This window comes from Galdieria sulphuraria, assembly GCF_000341285.1.
Source record: "Galdieria sulphuraria unplaced genomic scaffold scaf_25, whole genome shotgun sequence".
Classification (NCBI taxonomy): domain Eukaryota; phylum Rhodophyta; class Bangiophyceae; order Galdieriales; family Galdieriaceae; genus Galdieria; species Galdieria sulphuraria.
The window spans coordinates 114,993-133,501 of record NW_005178450.1 but is presented as its reverse complement, the minus strand read 5'-3'; the positions used below and the strand labels follow the sequence as shown (position 1 = coordinate 133,501).

The following is an 18,509-nucleotide window of genomic DNA, read 5'->3' as shown; positions in this document are numbered from 1 at the left end:
TCTGTTTTAAGCATGCTTGAATTTAATGATATTATCATGTTGCTAAACACAACTTCTCTTGATATAGCCAAGAACTTCACCAAATCAAAGACATGCAAAATAGCAAAAACAATTGTAAACTAGTTCACATTATCCATTTCGTTTAAAACAATTTATTTATGGAGATAATCAGATTCGACTCTCTTAGGCTCGGTTGTAAAGAAAATGATACAAAATTGGGAAGTTCAAAATTGAAATAAACACATTCAAGGATTGTGCTCTTCCAATTCCATGTCAATATATTCCATTCCTGTATCCTGCGTTTTGTCCCAAAGCTTTTCCTGAGAACCTGAAGAAACTGATGACGACGACGGGTTGTCTGTACTTCTATTGGCATGGAGGGATGTTTGATTACTACTGCTGCGGTTACATATTTGCATGAGTAGTAAACCATCCAAAGCATCGCTGAATGCCGGTGACTCCGCAAGTTGCAAAGAGGTAGATAAATGGTTTGAATTTCCATAGCTGTTATCTTCATTCGAAGGAACTCTTGTACTCAAATAAGCAGGAGCTGATGCTGCCACTTCTCCAGAAATGGAAGTACGACTCTTTCCTCTTCTGTGACGACCTCTGCGGGCCGACGAAAGGTATTCTTCAGACTTGGGGATCCAACCTGGATGCAACGCCATCCAAGATTCCAAGTTTCTGGCACAAGGTGCGGCATTTCCTGAAATCGTGCGCCCCGTCTTGGGATCCCAAACAGTAATTCTAGGCTCCCGATGGGCAGTACCAGTAAAGCTTGGTGGTGATAAAAATAAAGATGGCATCTGAAAGAAATTCTCATTGCTTGGAGGAGGCGTATCTTCTACTTTCGGACTGGTACTCAACGAAGAGATCAAAGGACTCGAATAAATTGCTTCAGCTGATGAATTTTTTCTACTATGGAAACCGCTTTCCAAAAGTTTTATGGTGTTCTCCAAAACATCTTTCACATAAACTTCTTCTTCGCTACCGCATAGATTTCTTTCCGTACGAATCGTTTTGTAAAAAACATACCCCGTCAAGTTTTTCCACTTTTCAACGTTTTCTAGATTAGTGCAGTCACGTACAAGCATAAATTCTTCACCAAGATAAACAAGTGCTTCCTGTAACCTTGTCGTTTCCTCTAAAGACCAGTCTGTGGTCCTCTTAGGATGGGACGAAGAAAACGAATTGTCTTGTTGCATCAGACCTAAGTTTGAACCATTGGCTTTTGTTTCACCTTCACCGAGCTTTTCTTGGCTATCAGCTTCCAAACCACTTCTTACCATAGTCAAAACCTTTTCGGCACTAGCTTTAAGAACAAGTGCAAGTTCACCATTCGCAAGCAAATTGGAAAAGGCAGCTTGAATTTGTTTCTGTCTCCGAAGTAACGACCTTCTTTTGGAAGACTTGAATTCATCTGCCTTCTCTTCCCAACCAGGATGGGATTCCAACCATGTCTTCAAATTCTTTCGATAAGGTGCAGCGTTACCTGCAACAGTCTTACCTGTTAATGGCTCCCAAACAGTCACATGTTCATCTTCAGGGGGTGTAAAAAACAAAGAGGATAAAGGCAAAAAATGACTATTATGAGTAGTGGAATAATACGGTTCTGGTTCTGTTCTTTCAGGAGTACCGAACTGTGTCGGCAACGAGGAAGCTTCAAGCTTTCCGTGGCGTGTTTTTGACAAAGGAATTGGTATGGCTTGCGAAGGCGTTGCTGGACGTTTTAAACTCCATCCACTTTTCTCTGTGCTATCAAAAGAACCTTCCATGTAGTCGTCGTTACTTTTTTCGTCTACCATAAAAACTTTTCAAAATAAACAAAATACGCACAATTTACTGAGGCACCAAGAGATGACGTCCCATCCCAACTCTTGTCTCTTTCAGTTGCTTTTAGTTCTTATATGGTCATAGAAAACAACCCATTGCACGAGTAAATTAGACGACAAATACCACACTCGAATCTCGTCAACTGCAAGCACATCATCCAATTTTCCATCGACGTCGACGATGGTCAAAATGAGAGTCTCGTGGATTCTCACGACTTGTGCAACTCCTCTACTGCTCATACCAACTATCGTCAAACTATTTATACAATTAAGGTAATGGTAGAATCTGTTGAAGATTTTTATGAATCCTTATTCTAGTATAGTATTTGTTTTTGGTTCCAGAACAAGCTATAAGATTAGCATTCCTTGAAATATTTATATATTTTTACTATCTTTACACATTTTGAGAAATTTTAAGTTTTCTGTTTGCTCCTTTGAGAGTTGAAAAGCTATGACAAGAATGATTTCCTGGGATGCTCGAAACCTATATACGGAGAGGTATGACTCAAAATATAGATGGCACAGAATGTAAAATGAACATAAAGGGAAACAGACTTTGACGTCAAGTTATTTAGAGATGATTCCGACTTTGAGCTCGAGAAGAAGCTTTCAAAGGGGAGGCAAGACACTGACTATGGCGGGCTGGAATTCGAATTGAAGTTCGTTGCTGTCCATTTTTGTCACGAAAATTTTTCATCCAACACCACAAATGTCTTACCTTGAAATGAAATAATGAATAGGAAGACGATAGGAAAAGTAAGTTAGCTTTCTTTTACTCTCGGTTGAATATAATATTCACACGTTCACAGAATAATGTATATATTGCAACCCAAAGTAAACACAACTTTGATATCATTCAAACGGATAAAAGACCTATTCTTGTGAGGCAACTAGAACAAGACCTGGAAAGCTTTCAAGACGACAACTACCCACAAGACTTGAAACATATTCCAGCTGAAAATTTCGAAAAAAGTACCAAAACAAGACCTCCATTGAGGGCTGCATCGAGTCATTTGTTTCTACAAAGTCCTACTCTGAACGAGGACAAGATACTTTGTAAAGATGAAACAGAAACACCTGATGCTCTTCGTATAGCTCTTTGGAATACAACAAGACATGGAATCTATTTACCAGACTCTATTCTCCATGATAGAAGGCAACTATATAGATTCTGTTCAGACTTTTGTTATTTGTGGACTATGGATGAGTTGCGAGAATACTGTAGTGTAGCAGGATTATTGGCTTGCGGTACAAAAGTAGGTTAGGCAATTTAACTTTTTCGTGCAACTTTTGACATCTGTTTAGACAGAATTGTTGCGTCGAACATATTTGGCTCTCCATCATGCCGAAAAGGAATTAATGGAGACCTAGCAAAGAAATTCTTGAAGGATGTAGTATCGTATACAATCTTACTATAATATAGGATTTCAATAAAGGTAGATAGAAAATTTACAAAATTAATCTGAAACAACCAAAACAACTTTGAACGGCAACCACTTCACTTTTCCTGAGATAGATGTCGAGGAACTACAAAAAGTCCTGTTGCTTCAGCGTGCACACTACCATCTTTATCATAAATACAACCCTTTGCATACAGTTTTCTACCTTCCTGTTTCTCGAAAAACGCTTCAACTGTACGAACACTGTTGAGAGGAATTGGTTTGCGGTAATTGATATTCAAATTGGCTACGTAATTAACTTTCAAAAACTACATTATCTGCGGTACATTCATAAACTTACCTGTCATGGCAAAAGAACCGCTCAAAAAAACAGCACTGCCGAGACAATCGTCGAGAAGTGTAGCAATAGCGCCTCCGTGAACGTAACCTGGTGGTCCTTGAACACGTTCCCCAGAACGCACAACATACGTCACTTTATTTTCTTCTTTTTTATGGAACATTCTAACTGAGAACTCTTTGTTCGCAGCAATAAAATGTTGCTCTTCCTTGATTGGCAAAACTTTTGCCATGAATTTTACATCAAAAGGCGTGCTTCCAGCATCTTCCACTTGCATACATACAGAGTTGAACTCTTCCTCCAAATTATTTTGCACGTTATTATTATCTCTCTTGTCGTTTTCGTGAGAAAACGTCATTGTAATAAAGTTCCTTGTTTGCACCAGTCACCACCAACTACAAAAATCCCCGACGACTCACTCGCTTTGGAATCGACCCTTTCAATTGTTCCCGTGGACACAACTCGATTCTTAGATAAGCATTTTGCAGGCTTGATTACTATCTGCCAGTTGTACTGAAGAAACTGGAAAAATTTGTATTTTTTCAAAAAGTGATTAAACGATAGAACGACACTTCTTTCAGTTCCTTGCAATGGAACCTGTTTCCTAGTGATTTCTCATTTCTGGTTATTAATAGGAAACTGTACGTATTCCGTGTCATCCGTAACTACAGAACGAATTTTCCATTCTTAAACAAGTAATAATAAACGACATGAAAAGAATGAGAATAAGTTGAATTCCTTTTCATGAAGAAAGCAGAGTATACTAAACAGATGGAGTTGAACCATATTAAAGTTGCAAAAAGCTATTGTCGTTATTGTACACGTCTTTCTGTAATTTTTCAATATCGCAACTTTTTAAAAAACAAAGACAACTCGAAATTTCCAAAAAGCAGTTGTGATCGATGTTATGGGACTTACGACTTGGGCAATATGGACTAACCTAAGACGCCTTACAGTATACAAAGATAAATTCTGCCTTGCGAGAAATACCTTAAATTCTAGTGTCTTACAAAATTTGGAATATTTTAGGACGTTACACTTTAGTGCAAGGCAGCTTGAGAGTGGCTCAGTGAAAACTTCAGTCACCCCGTACGATGTGACCAGAGGATCTTCTCAAGAAAGTTCCGTCGACACGAAGACTTCTCAAGAGATTTCGCATAGGATGACCTTGTTACAGCGTGTTAATATTCCCATGTCTCATCGAAAGATGAATATTGTCGCAAGAATACTGAAAGATATGCCATTGTCACAGGCAGAAGCCCAAGTTGCAGTGCTGAATAAGAAAGCTGCAAGGTACTTGTCACCTCTTTTGTTAAGAGCCAAAGAAAAAGCAGTTTTGGAAGATAAAATGGATATCAATCGGCTGAAAGTCGGTATGTCTGCTATTCCTGTTTCTTGTTCTCTTGTTTGTTGAAGTTATTCAGGAAGTGTCGTTGTCAATCAAGGTCCAGCACCTAAAAGAATAGTTCCTTGGCACGGAAAGGGAAGATTTGGCGTTCGAAAGACTTATAGTTGCCACGTAACAGTTGGTTTATGTGAAATGACGGATGCTGAAATTCCAAAGAAAAAGACTTGGATACCAAACCGTTTTCCTATACAACCAGAACCACGAAGACCGTTGCCTGAGTTACCGAAACCTTGGTTATTGACAAGTTATATGGATCTCGGCTCAGGAATATCATCAAAAAAACAAGGAGATACAACTGAAAAGTAACACAACAAGTTTATGGCATATGCTATACTATTCTTTCCAATTCCTTCGCATAGGATATATTTTGTTCAATTAAAGAAAGTAACTCGTTGTGATTCAAAACATCCATAGGATTTTCGTTCTCTTCTGTAGTTTGAAATACAAGTTGCTGATTCTCTATGTTCCAAGCTCTGTCTTCTATAAACTTTTTAAACTCATCGGGAGATCCTATAAACAAATATATGATTCATTATCTTCTACAAAGGATAAAACCAACCGAAAGATAACATTTCCATAGCATCATCGCAACTCAGATATCTGTATGCCGTTTCCAGACAGTCTGCAATATCCTTACGAACTGTATGAGCAAGTATCTGAGTGAAATATTGAAAATAATCATTCGGACTGCTCTTCGACAAAGATAGAAGCTTTGCATAGGAACCCTCTGTAAGACATTGTTCCAAACGAATAGCAAACGTTACATAAGGGTCTTCTTTTATAGGCTAGTTTACAGATATTCAACCAAATATCCTCTACAATTGAATCGTTTGGTTACCAACCTTTTGTAAAAGTTCTAGTTCCGAATGAAACTCTGCGATCCTGTTTTGCGACAATAGTCTCATAAAATTCAATCCTACCAACAGGCTTTCGTTTGAAGAGCGAGATAGAAAATTCCTTGAAACAAGTTAAGAGATAGCCGACTTGTAAAAAAAGTTTACACACGAAAGGTCGAGATACAATGGTTTCAATTGCATAAAGTGGCGTTCGAAACTTTCCATATCCTTCTCCAAAATACTTAGGAAACAGGCCACTTCAAAAGTTGACCTTGCCAATAAAAACTCTCTGTGCAGAAGTTCAGCTAACCTAAAAAGTATAAATAACGTAAAACTCAAACAGACTCTTTAGAAACAGAAGAATATTCCTTCGTATGCTGTAGACTGGGAAGTTTTGTCAAAAGAACCTGTCTCAAGTGAAATTTTGTTATACAAGAAAAGTCTATATTTAGCCAGCTACCTTGAGATCATTCAGTTGCTTCCAAGCTTGAGTCAAGTTAGGTTTAGAACGTTTCAATTCCTTTTCAACACTGGATAAGGTTTCGTTGCCTTGGTTTACTAAATGCGTCATGGGAATCCAAAATTTTCAAGGAATAGTATACGCCTCAACGCAAGGATAGTAAAATAGATGTGCTCATCGATAAAACTTTCAAGTTTCTTTTATCATGCAAAATACAAAGTTTGACGAATGTCTATTGGGTATAATGTATCAGTTAGATAATAGACACAGTATGATTTTTTTTCTTCTCAATTTGACAAAATATGGCTTCGCGAGCAGTTGTTTTTCTTGTTCAGCAACTCACTGAACATTTGTTTCTTCATTATCTCGTAAACAGATACATTCGTGCCATTCAACCCAAGTGACTATTGCACCCGGCCGTCATTTCGCATTTATCATCTCAGCATGTCGCAAGCAGTTCGTCTTTTCATCGGAAACTTGTCATGGAAGACTTCTAGTGAAGGTTTAAAAAGAGCTTTTCAGAATGCCATTGGTGTAGAAGCAAGCGTTGTAAACGCACATGTCGTAATGGACAGGTATTCAGGACGCTCAAGGTACGTTACGAGCACTATCTCCTTTAGAAAGGAACTCAAGAACTTGCAGGGGATTCGGTTTTGTAACTTTTGAATCGCCTGAAGACGCTGCTTCAGCAGTAAATCTACTCAATGGAAAGGAACTTGATGGTAGAGCTATAAGAGTAGACTTGGCACACGAACGTGAAGAAAGTGCTCCTCGTCAACGGAGACAAAAAGAAGCAGACGATGACTATTTATAACTGTTCTTTGGTTTATTGCAAAGTTTAGTAAGATATTGTCGTCATGGAATAGACCAGGCACCGCTCTTTCGCGTTGTTTGTAGACAGTCAGTATAGCATAAAGATGAATGTTTTGAACAACATACTTGTGGATATTGTGTTTTTATTTTGTTCAGTGCTTGAACATAGAGTTGTACAGAAGAATATTGAAGAGGAGACTGTGCTTGAGACTAGGAAACAAAATTGCGACTTGGAATACTTTGTGGGATCATCTTACCGGATTCCACAATGTTGGAGACTCTTGCAGCAGACCTTCTTAGTCGGTTTCTGGGACAGTATATAGAAGGTTTGGAAACTAAAAATGTGAGTTTAGGCCTTTGGTCAGGAAAACTTTGTCTTCGTTCGTTGGCACTGAGGCCAGAGGCACTATCGGTTTTCATGGCTTCTTTAGGGCTAGACTTGGGTGCTTCTGTGAGACGCGGAGAAATTGCAGAATTGGAAATCTTAGTACCTTGGAAAAATATATGGAGTAACTCCTCTGTTATCTCTTTAAAGGGGTTGCGACTAGAAGCTGTACCTGTTAGTGCATCTGTTTCAACACAGGACCAAAACTCCTATGCACAACGTAGGAAACGTGCTAGGCTGGCAGCAGATGAAGCTCTCAGAGAAACAAAAAGACAAGCACTCTTGGAACTGAGTAGTAGCGTCAAACAGGACGCAAATAGTAACAGCAATTCGGCCACTTGGTATCAACGTCTGCTTACTCGGGTTATCAGCAGAATACAGATAGACATTTCAGATATTGTTGTGAAATATGTTCTGGATGAAGGAAACAGCTTTCGCATGGCAAGTTACTTTCATCTCAAGTTTATGTCTGTTGTTTCCACCGATAGAAGTTGGGAACAAAATCTGGGAGAAGTATCAGAAGGTCCTATCCTCTACAAGGTTGTAAATATACAGGATCTTTCATTTTATATTGGAAAAGACGTCTTTAACGAATCAGCAGTATTTGAAGAAGACATTCTTAACATTGTGAATTCGGAAAGTAATCAAAGGTATAAACTGTTTGGTCCTTTTTCTGCAACTTTACAAGCGAAATTGCGGAATCCTATGGAAGATATGAAAGAAGACCAACCCATTCCTAATGCTGTTCTGTATTTATGTGTCCATAACTTTGACTGTTCATTGGATAGACTGCAATATATAAGCATGATGAAGTTATTGGAAGCTTTTTCGCAAAAGACAACTAAGCCTGAGAATGCAATAGAAAAGTGGAAGTGGATTGTTGAACAAATATTTCCTGGTCTTGGTCAAAGAATCAAGCAGGAAAAAAATCTTCAAGTAGAAGCAATGAAGTTAAGGAGGTTGCGTATGCTTGAATATTTTGAGTTGCGTGAAAAATATTTGTTACAAAGGTATTCTAAACTGAAACAAGATAGTAATACGAAAGGTATTATGTATCCTAAACGACTTGAGGAGTTGGAAGATGTATTGGAATTGGATGATATCCTATTGTATCGTAGTATAATTGATGAAAAGTTAAATTCTATTACGGTTCCTATTAACTCTTTGTCTCAAAATGATGAAGTGAACTCGAATAAGAGTGATACTACAAGTAATGTTGGTTGGTTGCAATGGATGTCATCATATTTTACCTCCAAACAAGAAGAACCGAAACATTCTGTGTCTTCATCTGATAATAGTCTCAAGACTGCAGAGGAAGGCCCTGGTGATGTTTTTCCCGTAGATGATAAGGCTTCCTTACAGTATAGTATCTCTGACTTTGCTGATTCCAATAACAATGTTCATGATTGCAGTTTATTTCGTGTAGATGTGGTTATCGAAAAAGCAGTCTTTTTAGTTTGTGATAATGGATTAGAAGAAGAGAAACAACCCTTTGCAAGGATGCTTCTTGGAGGTTTGTCTTTTGGTTTTGAGAAACGTTTTTCAGGGACTATTCGACTTGATTTGCTTTTCAACTATTTCTCGATTGTTGATTGTCGTAATCAGGGTGGTTCTATGTTGATAAGTCGAAAGTGTAGGGAAGAAGAAAGTAGCAGTTTATCATCCAAAGTAGATGTTGTGGAATATACATTACGTGATCAAGTGGATTTTCTACTACAAGACCCATTTGGGAGAGTTGAAGAAACATCAAAAGGTGTACTTGGTGTGTTTAAAATAGAAATGGGTGAACAAGACGAAAGTAATGGCGTATACGGTAGGTTTGGTGGCATACAAATTTCTCTCATCGATCAGAGCTTTTTCAAAACATTGTTTGGTGTTTTTGAACTTCCAAGAAAGAAAACAAATTTAATTGAAAGTGTTTCAGTACGTGCCAAGAAAAGTTTATCTGAACTTCGGGAGTATCTCGAGTCTCGTTTATACGAAAGAAAGAAGCGTTTTCAGATGAAGATTTTAATAGAAGGTCCATCGATCTTTCTTAGTTCTTCAAAGAGAGGCGATGGTGTATGGTTCAATTTTGACACTTTGAAATTGAAGAATTGTTCACATGAGGCACTTGAGTCTAACCAAATGATTGTGTACAAGTCAATACAAGATATGTCTTCACTCTTTGGTTTCTATCAACTTGAATTGAACGACTTAGATATCAAATATATGGAAACTATAAGTGAATCTGATGCGACGTGTATTGTTGTGTTAAAGTTGGAGCGAGCAATTTTGTATTTTGTGACTTTGTTGGATGCCATTACGGCTTCAAGTTGCAATGAGCTTCCACTTTTTATTAAGAACTGTCACTATAGACCGCTTGCTTGCCTTGTTGGAGAACTTCCTGCTTTGAATTTTCATATCGTTCCTCAGTTTTGTATGTTTTTCAAGGAGCTTTTGCAAGATGGATGGTTTATGGAATATAGCAAATATAGACAAACTGAGCAGTTGGAAACTCATCCAACTATTGACAGAGCAGTTAGCTCGTCTTTGGAAGTAGTTGAAGAAGCATCGACCGATAGAAGAATTGAACACCTTACATATTTTACTTTGCAGTTGATGATGCCACAGATTAATGTTTCTATTGGAAGTCGTCAAGGAAATGTGGGTTTGAAGGCCAGTTTGTTCGAATTGACCTTGTGCTTGTCGTTTCTTTTTGACAAGAAGCAATTTTCATGTAGTTTTGAAAGGTTTTTATTGAAGCAATTATTTTCTAGACAGCAACCGCAGAATTTATTTATTTGTGAAGACCAAGTTCGCTATGCAAAGAATTATGGTGCTCTTTGCATAGATGCAAATTTTCATCCTAATCCTGCTGAAGACAGGGTCCATGTTCGTATCATATCCATAAAAATGATTCTCGAGCCTTCAGTTTATGCAGATATTGGAAGGATGGGATACGACGAACTTTTTTCAAAGCATAGGGGTCGTACCACCTTTGATAATCTTGATGACTTTAAAAAGCAGGATAAAGTTGTTGAAAGTGAAATGCTCTTTCCGAAACGAAAAGTATCCGTCGACTTTGTTTTTGAAGAATTGACTTTTGAAATCGAACGAAATCGTTTGCCATTTGCTATACTTACTATCTCGCAACTTGGTGGTAATTTAAACCATGAGGATACAATTGGTTTCCAAGGACAAGGAATATTTGATAATATTACTCTTTACAACATGTCAACGGAATTGGAAGTTTCAAAGAAAGTATTGAACGTTCCAATATCAGATTGTCGTGGTCGTTGGAAGTTAGGTTCGTTGGTAACTGCTGTGAATTTAGAAGACAGTCAGAGTTTTGTAGACATTCCAGAACTGCAAATTACAACAAATGATTTTCATTTGATATTTCTTTCTTCCTTCTGGACTGAACTCAAGGCTCAAGTGACAAAGACCATGGAAAATTTATTTCCTTCGAACGGTTCCGAACGATCCGGAACTGGTAAAGAGTATCCGAAATATGCCCCTTTTTTGTTATGGTTGATCTCTAATATTTTTGAGCTTGATATTCCTCGCAGTTCATCTTGTAAAGATGCTGTCAGGTTGAAAGCTGAAAATCTCCACCTGAAGAACAAATTGCAAATGGCTGTCAATTACAATATAGGCTTGTCAATTACGACAGGTTCTGTTGATGGTATGCTGTATCAAATGACAGTTGAATCGGAAATACCATCAAAAAAGGAAGCTTTTTGTGAATCATTTCTATTGGACGCCGTCTTAGAATTTGATATTGATACTGCCTCATGTTATGACTGGACCTCGTCAGATACGACGGAACCTCCTCCTGATGTATTTATCCGAATGAAGTCAATACGGCACACCATGTTTCATGTATCTGAAGTTCAGTATACTACGTTGTGTCACATTCTATATGGAAATTTATCGGAGGATATCGAGAAAGAAAATATTGCAAATCTTATCTGCCGTCGCAAGTCAGAAGACTCGGAATTGTCTTCGAGCCCTGAGAATATGTTACCCGGTGAATGGTTATTACCTCGACGCTCCCCTAGTAAGATACCTGTTGGGTATAGAGCGATACTGGAATTCCCTCAATTGAGTTTATCATTGTTTTCTGGTGGTTTTGACAGTCATTCCCATTATGCTATCGCAGATATAGATTTCCATAGGATGAGTTTTTTTATAGACTATTATGATGATGGTCGTTTGAGTGTGGAGGCTTCTGCTATTCATGCTACCATGTTGGATACAAGACCATGTTCTCTTTATCGTACAACTTTAGTTATGCCTGATAGAGAACTTCAAAAGTAAGCTCATCTTGTTGTTTGTTCTTCCAATTATTTACAACGATTTAAGGGACAACCAACCTCTTCTTGTCATGAAATATTATGGATGGCCGGAAGCGGCTTCTGTGTATTCATTTTCATTCTCCTCTTTGAAATTTTTTGTGGTTGCAGACTTTATTCGTAGTATATATCGACTATCGATTCCTTTTACAAATGCTCACTATGATCCTTGGTTACTTCGACCAGAGTCTTGGGAAGAATCAACAAGAGTTTTCGATCAACCATATTATGGTAAACAAATTACTGTTGTCTTTTCGAATTGTCAATTTTATTTTCCTGCCGATTTATCCCGTTCAGATAGTCATGCATTGGTTTTAGGAGGAGATCTTGTTTCAAAGTATGACATTTCATCAGAAGAATCTGGAGTCTATCATTTTATTGGAAAAAACATGCATGTTTTGTTGGGTTCGATTTCCGAACCCAATCTTCTAAAAGCACTGTATCCATTTGAACTCACTATTGACTACAGTTTTGGTTCCGACTTGAGAGTGCTTCGAGTCAATGTGGATTCCATATTGTGTCGACTTGGTATTCACGATGCTCCCATCGTGTTTTCAGTAATCTGGAGACTTTTCGTAGCTGATGCCGAACAGTTGTCTACGAAACGAGACAAGTGTATTTCTGATGATGTCCTTGTAGGAGAAGATCATCATTTATGTGAAGCTGAAGCATCCAAAATTCCTATTGACTTTCAATGTAATGTTCAAGGAATAAGACTGATTGCATTGGAAGAGTCGAGAAATTCTTGCGTTCCAGTGTTAGAAGCTCGTGTCGATAGATTACGAGGGACTTTTCGAGACTTTCTATGTGGTCAAGTCAAACTTGAAGTTGCTGTATTTCTCTTTTATGAAAAGAAGGGTTGGTGGGAACCCGTTTTAGAACGTTGGCCTTGTAATCTCAATTTTTCCATTGGGTCTAAAAACACATTGGTGTTAGAGTTGCTTTCGGAACATCGCCTAAATATCAATAGTACTCAAGTAGCAGTGGAAGGTGTATTGAAAGCAGTCGAAAGCTTTCGTCACTTGATTCAACACATTCAGCAGACAGATTTATATTGTACGAGAACTGAGTACATGATTTCCAAGGATAGACCAAGTGTTGCAGCTTTTGTCGTACATAATGCATTGGGTGTACCTATTTCACTGACATTTCCTTATGACTCGAGTCGTTATGTTTGTTGGGAAGGAGAAGAAAAGGAAGTTGATATCCGAACAGATGAGTTAATAAGGGCTTTAACTGCCGTTTCTTCTCAAGATACCGGTAAGTTGCATTGTGTTTATTTGTACAACTTACGTTAAGAGAGGGTTTTGTTGTCTAGATATCAATCAATTAGAGTTTATCAATAGCTGCACTGTTCAAGTTCCAGGTTACGATGTTTTGACCCTCTCTGCCTCTGAATATGGTGTTCACCTTGTCTCATTACATTCCGTGGATGCTAATGCCGCACAGTCTTCTTCCAATTTAGTGGTTGATGAAGACAACCAACCGTATATCATGAAGGACACCATTGCAGTGTGGGATGTGTCTATGAAGGATGGTTGTCCTTATTGTACTTTGCGCTCAAGATATCGACTATTGAATAAGACTTCTATTAAAGTTGAAGTAACCTATGGCCGCAACTTACAGATGTACAGTATTTTACCTGGAGAGGCTTGGTCGCCTCCTCTTGGCTTTGAATATGAGCCCATTTATCTAAGACCTTGTATCAACGGTGGAATTCATTTTGATGGTGAAGAGTTGGCAAATGAATGCGAGAAGCGAATTTTTTCTTGGAGTAGTGCATTGGAATCTTTCCATGAGTTTTGGAAAAAGGCCATGTTAGTCACACGAGAGGAAAGAAAGATGTCGAGAAAATGGGGCTTTGACAACTACTCAGCTGAAGACTTTATGCGTCATATGGACAAATTTATCTCGTTGGTCTGCTGTGTTTCAGATTTGGAGGATTCTAATGCCGCAAACACTTGTTTGGACGAATTCTATTTCCTTCTGTTTCCACGAGTGGACGAAAAACGCCCCTTTGGTTGGGAAAACGGTTGGTTGGACTTGGAAATACATCCTCCGTTAACTATTCAGAATGGACTACCACGAGAAGTAGCCTTTAGACTAAGAAAACCCAAAGGTCGTGTCTCTCGAATTTTTCATTCAGTTGAAGAAGAATCGTTTGGTTTCGTGGAGGGAATTCTGGAGCCCTTACAAACTGCTGAAGTATTTTCACTTTCTCATGAAATTGGGGAAAATACTTTAAGTTTAAGATATGATAATCTATCTAGGCCTTGTCGAGGGAAACCTAATTATGAAGGATTTATGAAAAGAGCAGATACTCCTGATTGGGGTCAAAGTGTTGTTTTGCACCCTAATAATCGTGTGGAGTTGTTTTCATTTTCTGGAAGTGAATCTTTCTTACCGAGAGGTCTCAATCTTCGTAGTCAGAAGGTGTTTGCACGTCTTGAGTTGACAGATGACGATAGGAGAGTGGGTCATCATTTTAGAATAGTAGCAGAATACTGGCTGAGAAACAAATCGAGTTCTGCAATCAATGTCAGAGTAGTCAGTAATGATGCTATATCATTCTTCTCTTTGGCTCCTTGTCCTCCAGGAGAACCTGTAGATCCATTTGTTGTTTTTGATGGTAACGAAATTGCATTTGCTGTTGCAGGCTACGACAATTATATACCCTTAATGGAACCTTTGGCAAATGTGGACAAGCCCTTGGAACTGAATTTACAACAAGGCAATTATATTTTGGATGTGAGACCAGGAAAGGGGAGCTTTGGACAATCTCTCGTAGCAACTATTCGAGATTGCCTACGCATTGAAAACTCTACAAAGTTTCTTTTCCAATGGTGCCAGTCACATTCGATGAAGACAAGTAAGAAAGAAGATGCAATGACAACTATAATGGGAGTTGATGAAGATTTAGTACATGATATACCTCCTGGGAAATTTGTTGCAGTACATTGGGACTTCAATGACAAGGAAAGGCTGCTTAGTCTACGACGAACAGAAGACAGATACTCACGAGAATGGCAATGGAGTAGACCTTTGAATCCTGACTATCATGGAGATGTATTTTTAAAGATGTATTCACCCAAACGTCATGAACAGTATATTCCTGTGGTCAGAATACAAACTCCAATTGGAGGGTCTAAGAAAATTGTTATATTAGAGGAGGATAGGAGATATCCGCCGTATCAAATAGTGAATCTATGCCGTACTCGTGCTATTGCGTTTCATCAAGTTGGTACAAGTCAGGATTTTCCACCTTGGCTGGTTCGACCAGGACGAACTTCAAGATATGCATGGGATGATCCTTGTGGCATGGAATGTAAGAAAAAGTTGTTAGCTGTAGAAGTAGTTGAGACTTCGTCTGAGAGTCGTTCAATGTCCAACGTGAATGGATCGGAGATGACTGCAATGAGGTATCCGGAATTTAATATTAGCATTGATATTGTTTCGAGAAAGTTTAACAAACAAGTTTTGCCAAAAGGTCCTGCACTTTTATATGCTGTCACTGTGAATGGTCCTACCAAAGTTGTAACTTTTGTTGATGATGGTTCAGTTGACATAGATGATCCTCTAGCAGCGCTTGCCAAGATTACTTTTGCTGCTACCAAGTTTATCTCGACTCCAAGCACTGGTGATGCTCTTTGTTCTTTAGGAGAAGATTTGAATGCAAGACCTCAACAGGAGGCCACTGCTATTTCATCTAATCAAGTTGTTGTTGCAAAGAAAGAAGAAGAGAATGTGAACAGAGCATGGCACTTCAGTATTGCACTTGATGCCGTTGGAATATCTTTCATTGATTCCACTCCTACAGAACTTGCTTATTTGACTCTTACGAATGTTCATTTTGATTATCAGAAAACAGAAGATTATCAAGTGTACGATCTAAGCATAGGAGACTTGCAGCTTGACAATCAACTTCCGAATGCACCTTGGCCAGTAATTGCTTGGCCCTCAGAACGTAGGTCAACTTCAGAAGCTTCAGATAATAGTGTTTCTGTACCGGATAATACGAATAACAAACCTTTTTTTCAGATAACTATCGAAAAGTCACCCAAGACCTTTCCTGGAATACAAGCTTTCACAGGAGTGTATTTTGCTTTTCAAAGACTTAATATTTCCTTGGATGAGTACTTCTTAAGACGTTGTTGGCCATTTTTACAAGTTCTCCTTCGTCTAGACTCGAGTTCACAGGAGGAATGTCTACAAGGTGAAGATGAAGAGGATAGAGAAGATCGAGATCAGAACATGGATTCAAACAGTCTCGTTTTTCGTGAACGTCTTTATATAGAATGGTTACTCTTTGGACCAGTGCAACTTATTGTCTCCTTTTCGTCAGCACCATCTACGACGACTCGTTATGGAGCTTATAGACGACTGATTCGAGTGTTGCTTGCCACAGTTGGAAATGTGGAAGGGGCTGAGTTTCGGTTTAATGCTTTAGAATTACATCATGTATTTGATACAGAAAGTCATCTAAGAGGACTCATTGGAGAATATTATATTACTCAGGTCTTGGGTCAAAGATTGAAACTCATTTCCTCGAACAGCCTGTTAGGAAACCCTGCTGCGCTATTTGATTCCATTGCACTAGGCGCAAAAGACTTTTTTGTTGAACCATCTAAAGCGGTCGGTGGCCGAGATTTTATTATTAGGTTAGATCGTGGCTCAAGGTCGCTAGTGACTAATACGGTTGGAGGTTTGCTCAATTCTATCAATCAGATTCCGCGTTCGCTTTCAGTTGGTTTAGCAACAGCCGTTGGAAATCGGGAATATTTAGCGGAGAGAGAAATGAAAAGATCACGTCAACCAACTTCTGCGGTTGATGGTTTTGTTCAAGGTGCGAAATATTTCGGAGAAGGTATTTCTAAAGGCGTTTCTGGCGTCTTTCGAGATCCTTATCAAGGTCTTAAGCGAGAAGGAGCTAGTGGTTTCTTTAAAGGGCTGGGCAAAGGTCTCGTTGGAGGTCTAGTACATCCAATGACTGGTGTACTTGACTTTATTGCGGAACCAGCTGCAGGTTTGCGAAGTATGACTGTTGGTGGTTTACAACAAGGAGCTTTGCCTATGAGACCGCCACGTGCTATTGGTACGGTAAAGCAATTGCAGTGTTACGATGTACATGCAGCCACTGGAAAAGCAATCTTACAAGCTGTCATTCGAAGTGGTGATGAAGACCATGAAGAGCTACTATATTGGATTGAATTGGATAATCTTTTCCAATATACTCCTAGTAAAGCAACTACCGATGAAAAATCCCCAGAATGGCAACTTGCTGCCATTGTTACTCTTTTTACAAGATCAGGTCGTCGTGGAAAGACACTTGGAAAGGAGTTGTTGGCTGTCAAAGTTCAAGAAGCCTTGAACCAAGGTCGAACAGTTCCGGTATCTAGTAATTTCAGAGGAAGAGCAGCGTTGCTAACTTCTAGAAGATTGATGATAACAACTTTTGATGGAAAGGTTCTTTGGCAGCGCAAGTTGCGACATATAGTAGATGCAAGAATGACCAGTTCTGTCAGAGGCACACCAGCGTTGGCAATCTGTGTGCTTTCAAGCAGAACTCAACAAGGTTTCTTATGGGAAAGAATTGACTGTCCTTCTTCAAGTGCAGTTGAAAGTCTCCGTAAGGTTATTCTCAGGAATATTCGATTTGTAAATTCAGCCAGCTCGCCTTTACAATATACTACTACTTCATCACGGGACTCATCCTCAGCTTACAAGGGTTCAGAGAGCGATGAGGAAGGAAGTATATCGGGTAGACAAAGTGATGTTGGAGAAAGTTTGCAGGATACTGAACAAGAAACTAGTAGTGATATGTTGGGTGATATTTTTCATCAAGTACCATTTTTGGATGAAAATATTTCAAGTGAAACGACTTCTGTTACTCGTGGTTCACATCAAGATTCTGTATCTTGCCAAGGCACAAGTCAACCGTTGGGTGGTTTGTATCAACCATCTCATCCTTCCAAGTCCGTTGATGATGTTATTCAAAGAGAAATTGATAGATGCGTCTCATTTCCATCAAATAGAAACCAAAATGGTAAAAGAAGTCTTCGTTTGGTAATTGCAAATGCACTTGAAGGTCCTCTTCATTTGGTAGATGCGAACCTGATTAGTGGTATTTGGTGTCAAGAACCAACTTCTGTTATTCCCAATGGAAGTGCTCGATTATGTGAACTAGAATGTGGCAAAGGTTTTATGAAAGGAATTGAAGGTTCTCTTGTATTTGTATTTCACTGCAGCTCAACGGAAACTCCATGTTGGCTTACTATTCGATTTGTGCATACATTTTTTACTTCTAGCAAATTGAATGTAAAGGTTCCTGTAGGAATCAGGTATCGTGTTGTGGAAGGTGCATCAGAACATAGTTCTTGTATCATTATTTTTACTCATGATAACTTTGATACAACCAAAGTGCTGAATAACTCAGTCTCCATTGCTCCAGAAGAAAGAACGAAATGTAATACAAGTTCCTACTCCATGAATAGAAATGATTCCAATGTCGTAGTTTCTGATGATGCTGTTGTAGAGCTTGCAAGTATGGGTTTTGATCCGGAAAAGGCTTATCAAGTTCTTCAATTGACAAACAGCAATATTTCTGATGCTGTTCAGATGCTTCTGGAATGGGATAACTCATAAATGATGTGATTGAGATGTTTTTCTTGTACTAATAAAACGATGAATTGTATATTTCTTTT

At 38.7% G+C, this 18,509-nt stretch overlaps 7 protein-coding genes across 7 annotated transcripts; 4 read left to right on the top strand and 3 right to left on the bottom strand.

The window, feature by feature from the left end:
* Positions 1-6: 6 nt before the first annotated feature.
* Gasu_32360 (uncharacterized protein) lies at positions 7-2,011 on the bottom strand. The gene has a single exon (XM_005705878.1). It carries the CDS (start codon positions 1,803-1,805, stop codon positions 246-248), a length of 1,560 nt encoding a protein of 519 aa, XP_005705935.1. The 5' UTR covers positions 1,806-2,011; the 3' UTR covers positions 7-245.
* Positions 2,012-2,521: 510 nt separating this feature from the next.
* On the top strand, positions 2,522-3,296 carry Gasu_32350 (uncharacterized protein). Its single transcript, XM_005705877.1, has 3 exons — positions 2,522-2,588; positions 2,642-3,088; positions 3,138-3,296. Exons 1-3 carry the CDS (start codon positions 2,565-2,567, stop codon positions 3,201-3,203), a joined length of 537 nt encoding a protein of 178 aa, XP_005705934.1. The 5' UTR covers positions 2,522-2,564; the 3' UTR covers positions 3,204-3,296.
* A 4-nt stretch (positions 3,297-3,300) lies between these two features.
* Positions 3,301-4,011, bottom strand: Gasu_32340 (thioesterase family). Its single transcript, XM_005705876.1, has 2 exons — positions 3,573-4,011; positions 3,301-3,518 (listed from the first exon to the last, which is right to left on the bottom strand). Exons 1-2 carry the CDS (start codon positions 3,925-3,927, stop codon positions 3,331-3,333), a joined length of 543 nt encoding a protein of 180 aa, XP_005705933.1. The 5' UTR covers positions 3,928-4,011; the 3' UTR covers positions 3,301-3,330.
* Positions 4,012-4,451: 440 nt separating this feature from the next.
* On the top strand, positions 4,452-5,246 carry Gasu_32330 (mitochondrial ribosomal protein L22 precursor). Its single transcript, XM_005705875.1, has 3 exons — positions 4,452-4,942; positions 4,994-5,155; positions 5,184-5,246. The coding sequence occupies exons 1-3, from the start codon at positions 4,477-4,479 to the stop codon at positions 5,216-5,218; spliced, it is 663 nt and encodes a 220-aa protein (XP_005705932.1). The 5' UTR covers positions 4,452-4,476; the 3' UTR covers positions 5,219-5,246.
* A 4-nt stretch (positions 5,247-5,250) lies between these two features.
* Gasu_32320 (26S proteasome regulatory subunit N12) lies at positions 5,251-6,431 on the bottom strand. Its single transcript, XM_005705874.1, has 6 exons — positions 6,274-6,431; positions 6,159-6,220; positions 5,983-6,102; positions 5,820-5,934; positions 5,537-5,762; positions 5,251-5,487 (listed from the first exon to the last, which is right to left on the bottom strand). The coding sequence occupies exons 1-6, from the start codon at positions 6,382-6,384 to the stop codon at positions 5,306-5,308; spliced, it is 816 nt and encodes a 271-aa protein (XP_005705931.1). The 5' UTR covers positions 6,385-6,431; the 3' UTR covers positions 5,251-5,305.
* A 130-nt stretch (positions 6,432-6,561) lies between these two features.
* Positions 6,562-7,204, top strand: Gasu_32310 (RNA-binding protein). Its single transcript, XM_005705873.1, has 2 exons — positions 6,562-6,866; positions 6,916-7,204. Exons 1-2 carry the CDS (start codon positions 6,718-6,720, stop codon positions 7,085-7,087), a joined length of 321 nt encoding a protein of 106 aa, XP_005705930.1. The 5' UTR covers positions 6,562-6,717; the 3' UTR covers positions 7,088-7,204.
* A 7-nt stretch (positions 7,205-7,211) lies between these two features.
* On the top strand, positions 7,212-18,501 carry Gasu_32300 (vacuolar protein sorting 13-like protein). Its single transcript, XM_005705872.1, has 3 exons — positions 7,212-11,769; positions 11,819-13,068; positions 13,127-18,501. The coding sequence occupies exons 1-3, from the start codon at positions 7,355-7,357 to the stop codon at positions 18,448-18,450; spliced, it is 10,989 nt and encodes a 3,662-aa protein (XP_005705929.1). The 5' UTR covers positions 7,212-7,354; the 3' UTR covers positions 18,451-18,501.
* Positions 18,502-18,509: the final 8 nt, after the last annotated feature.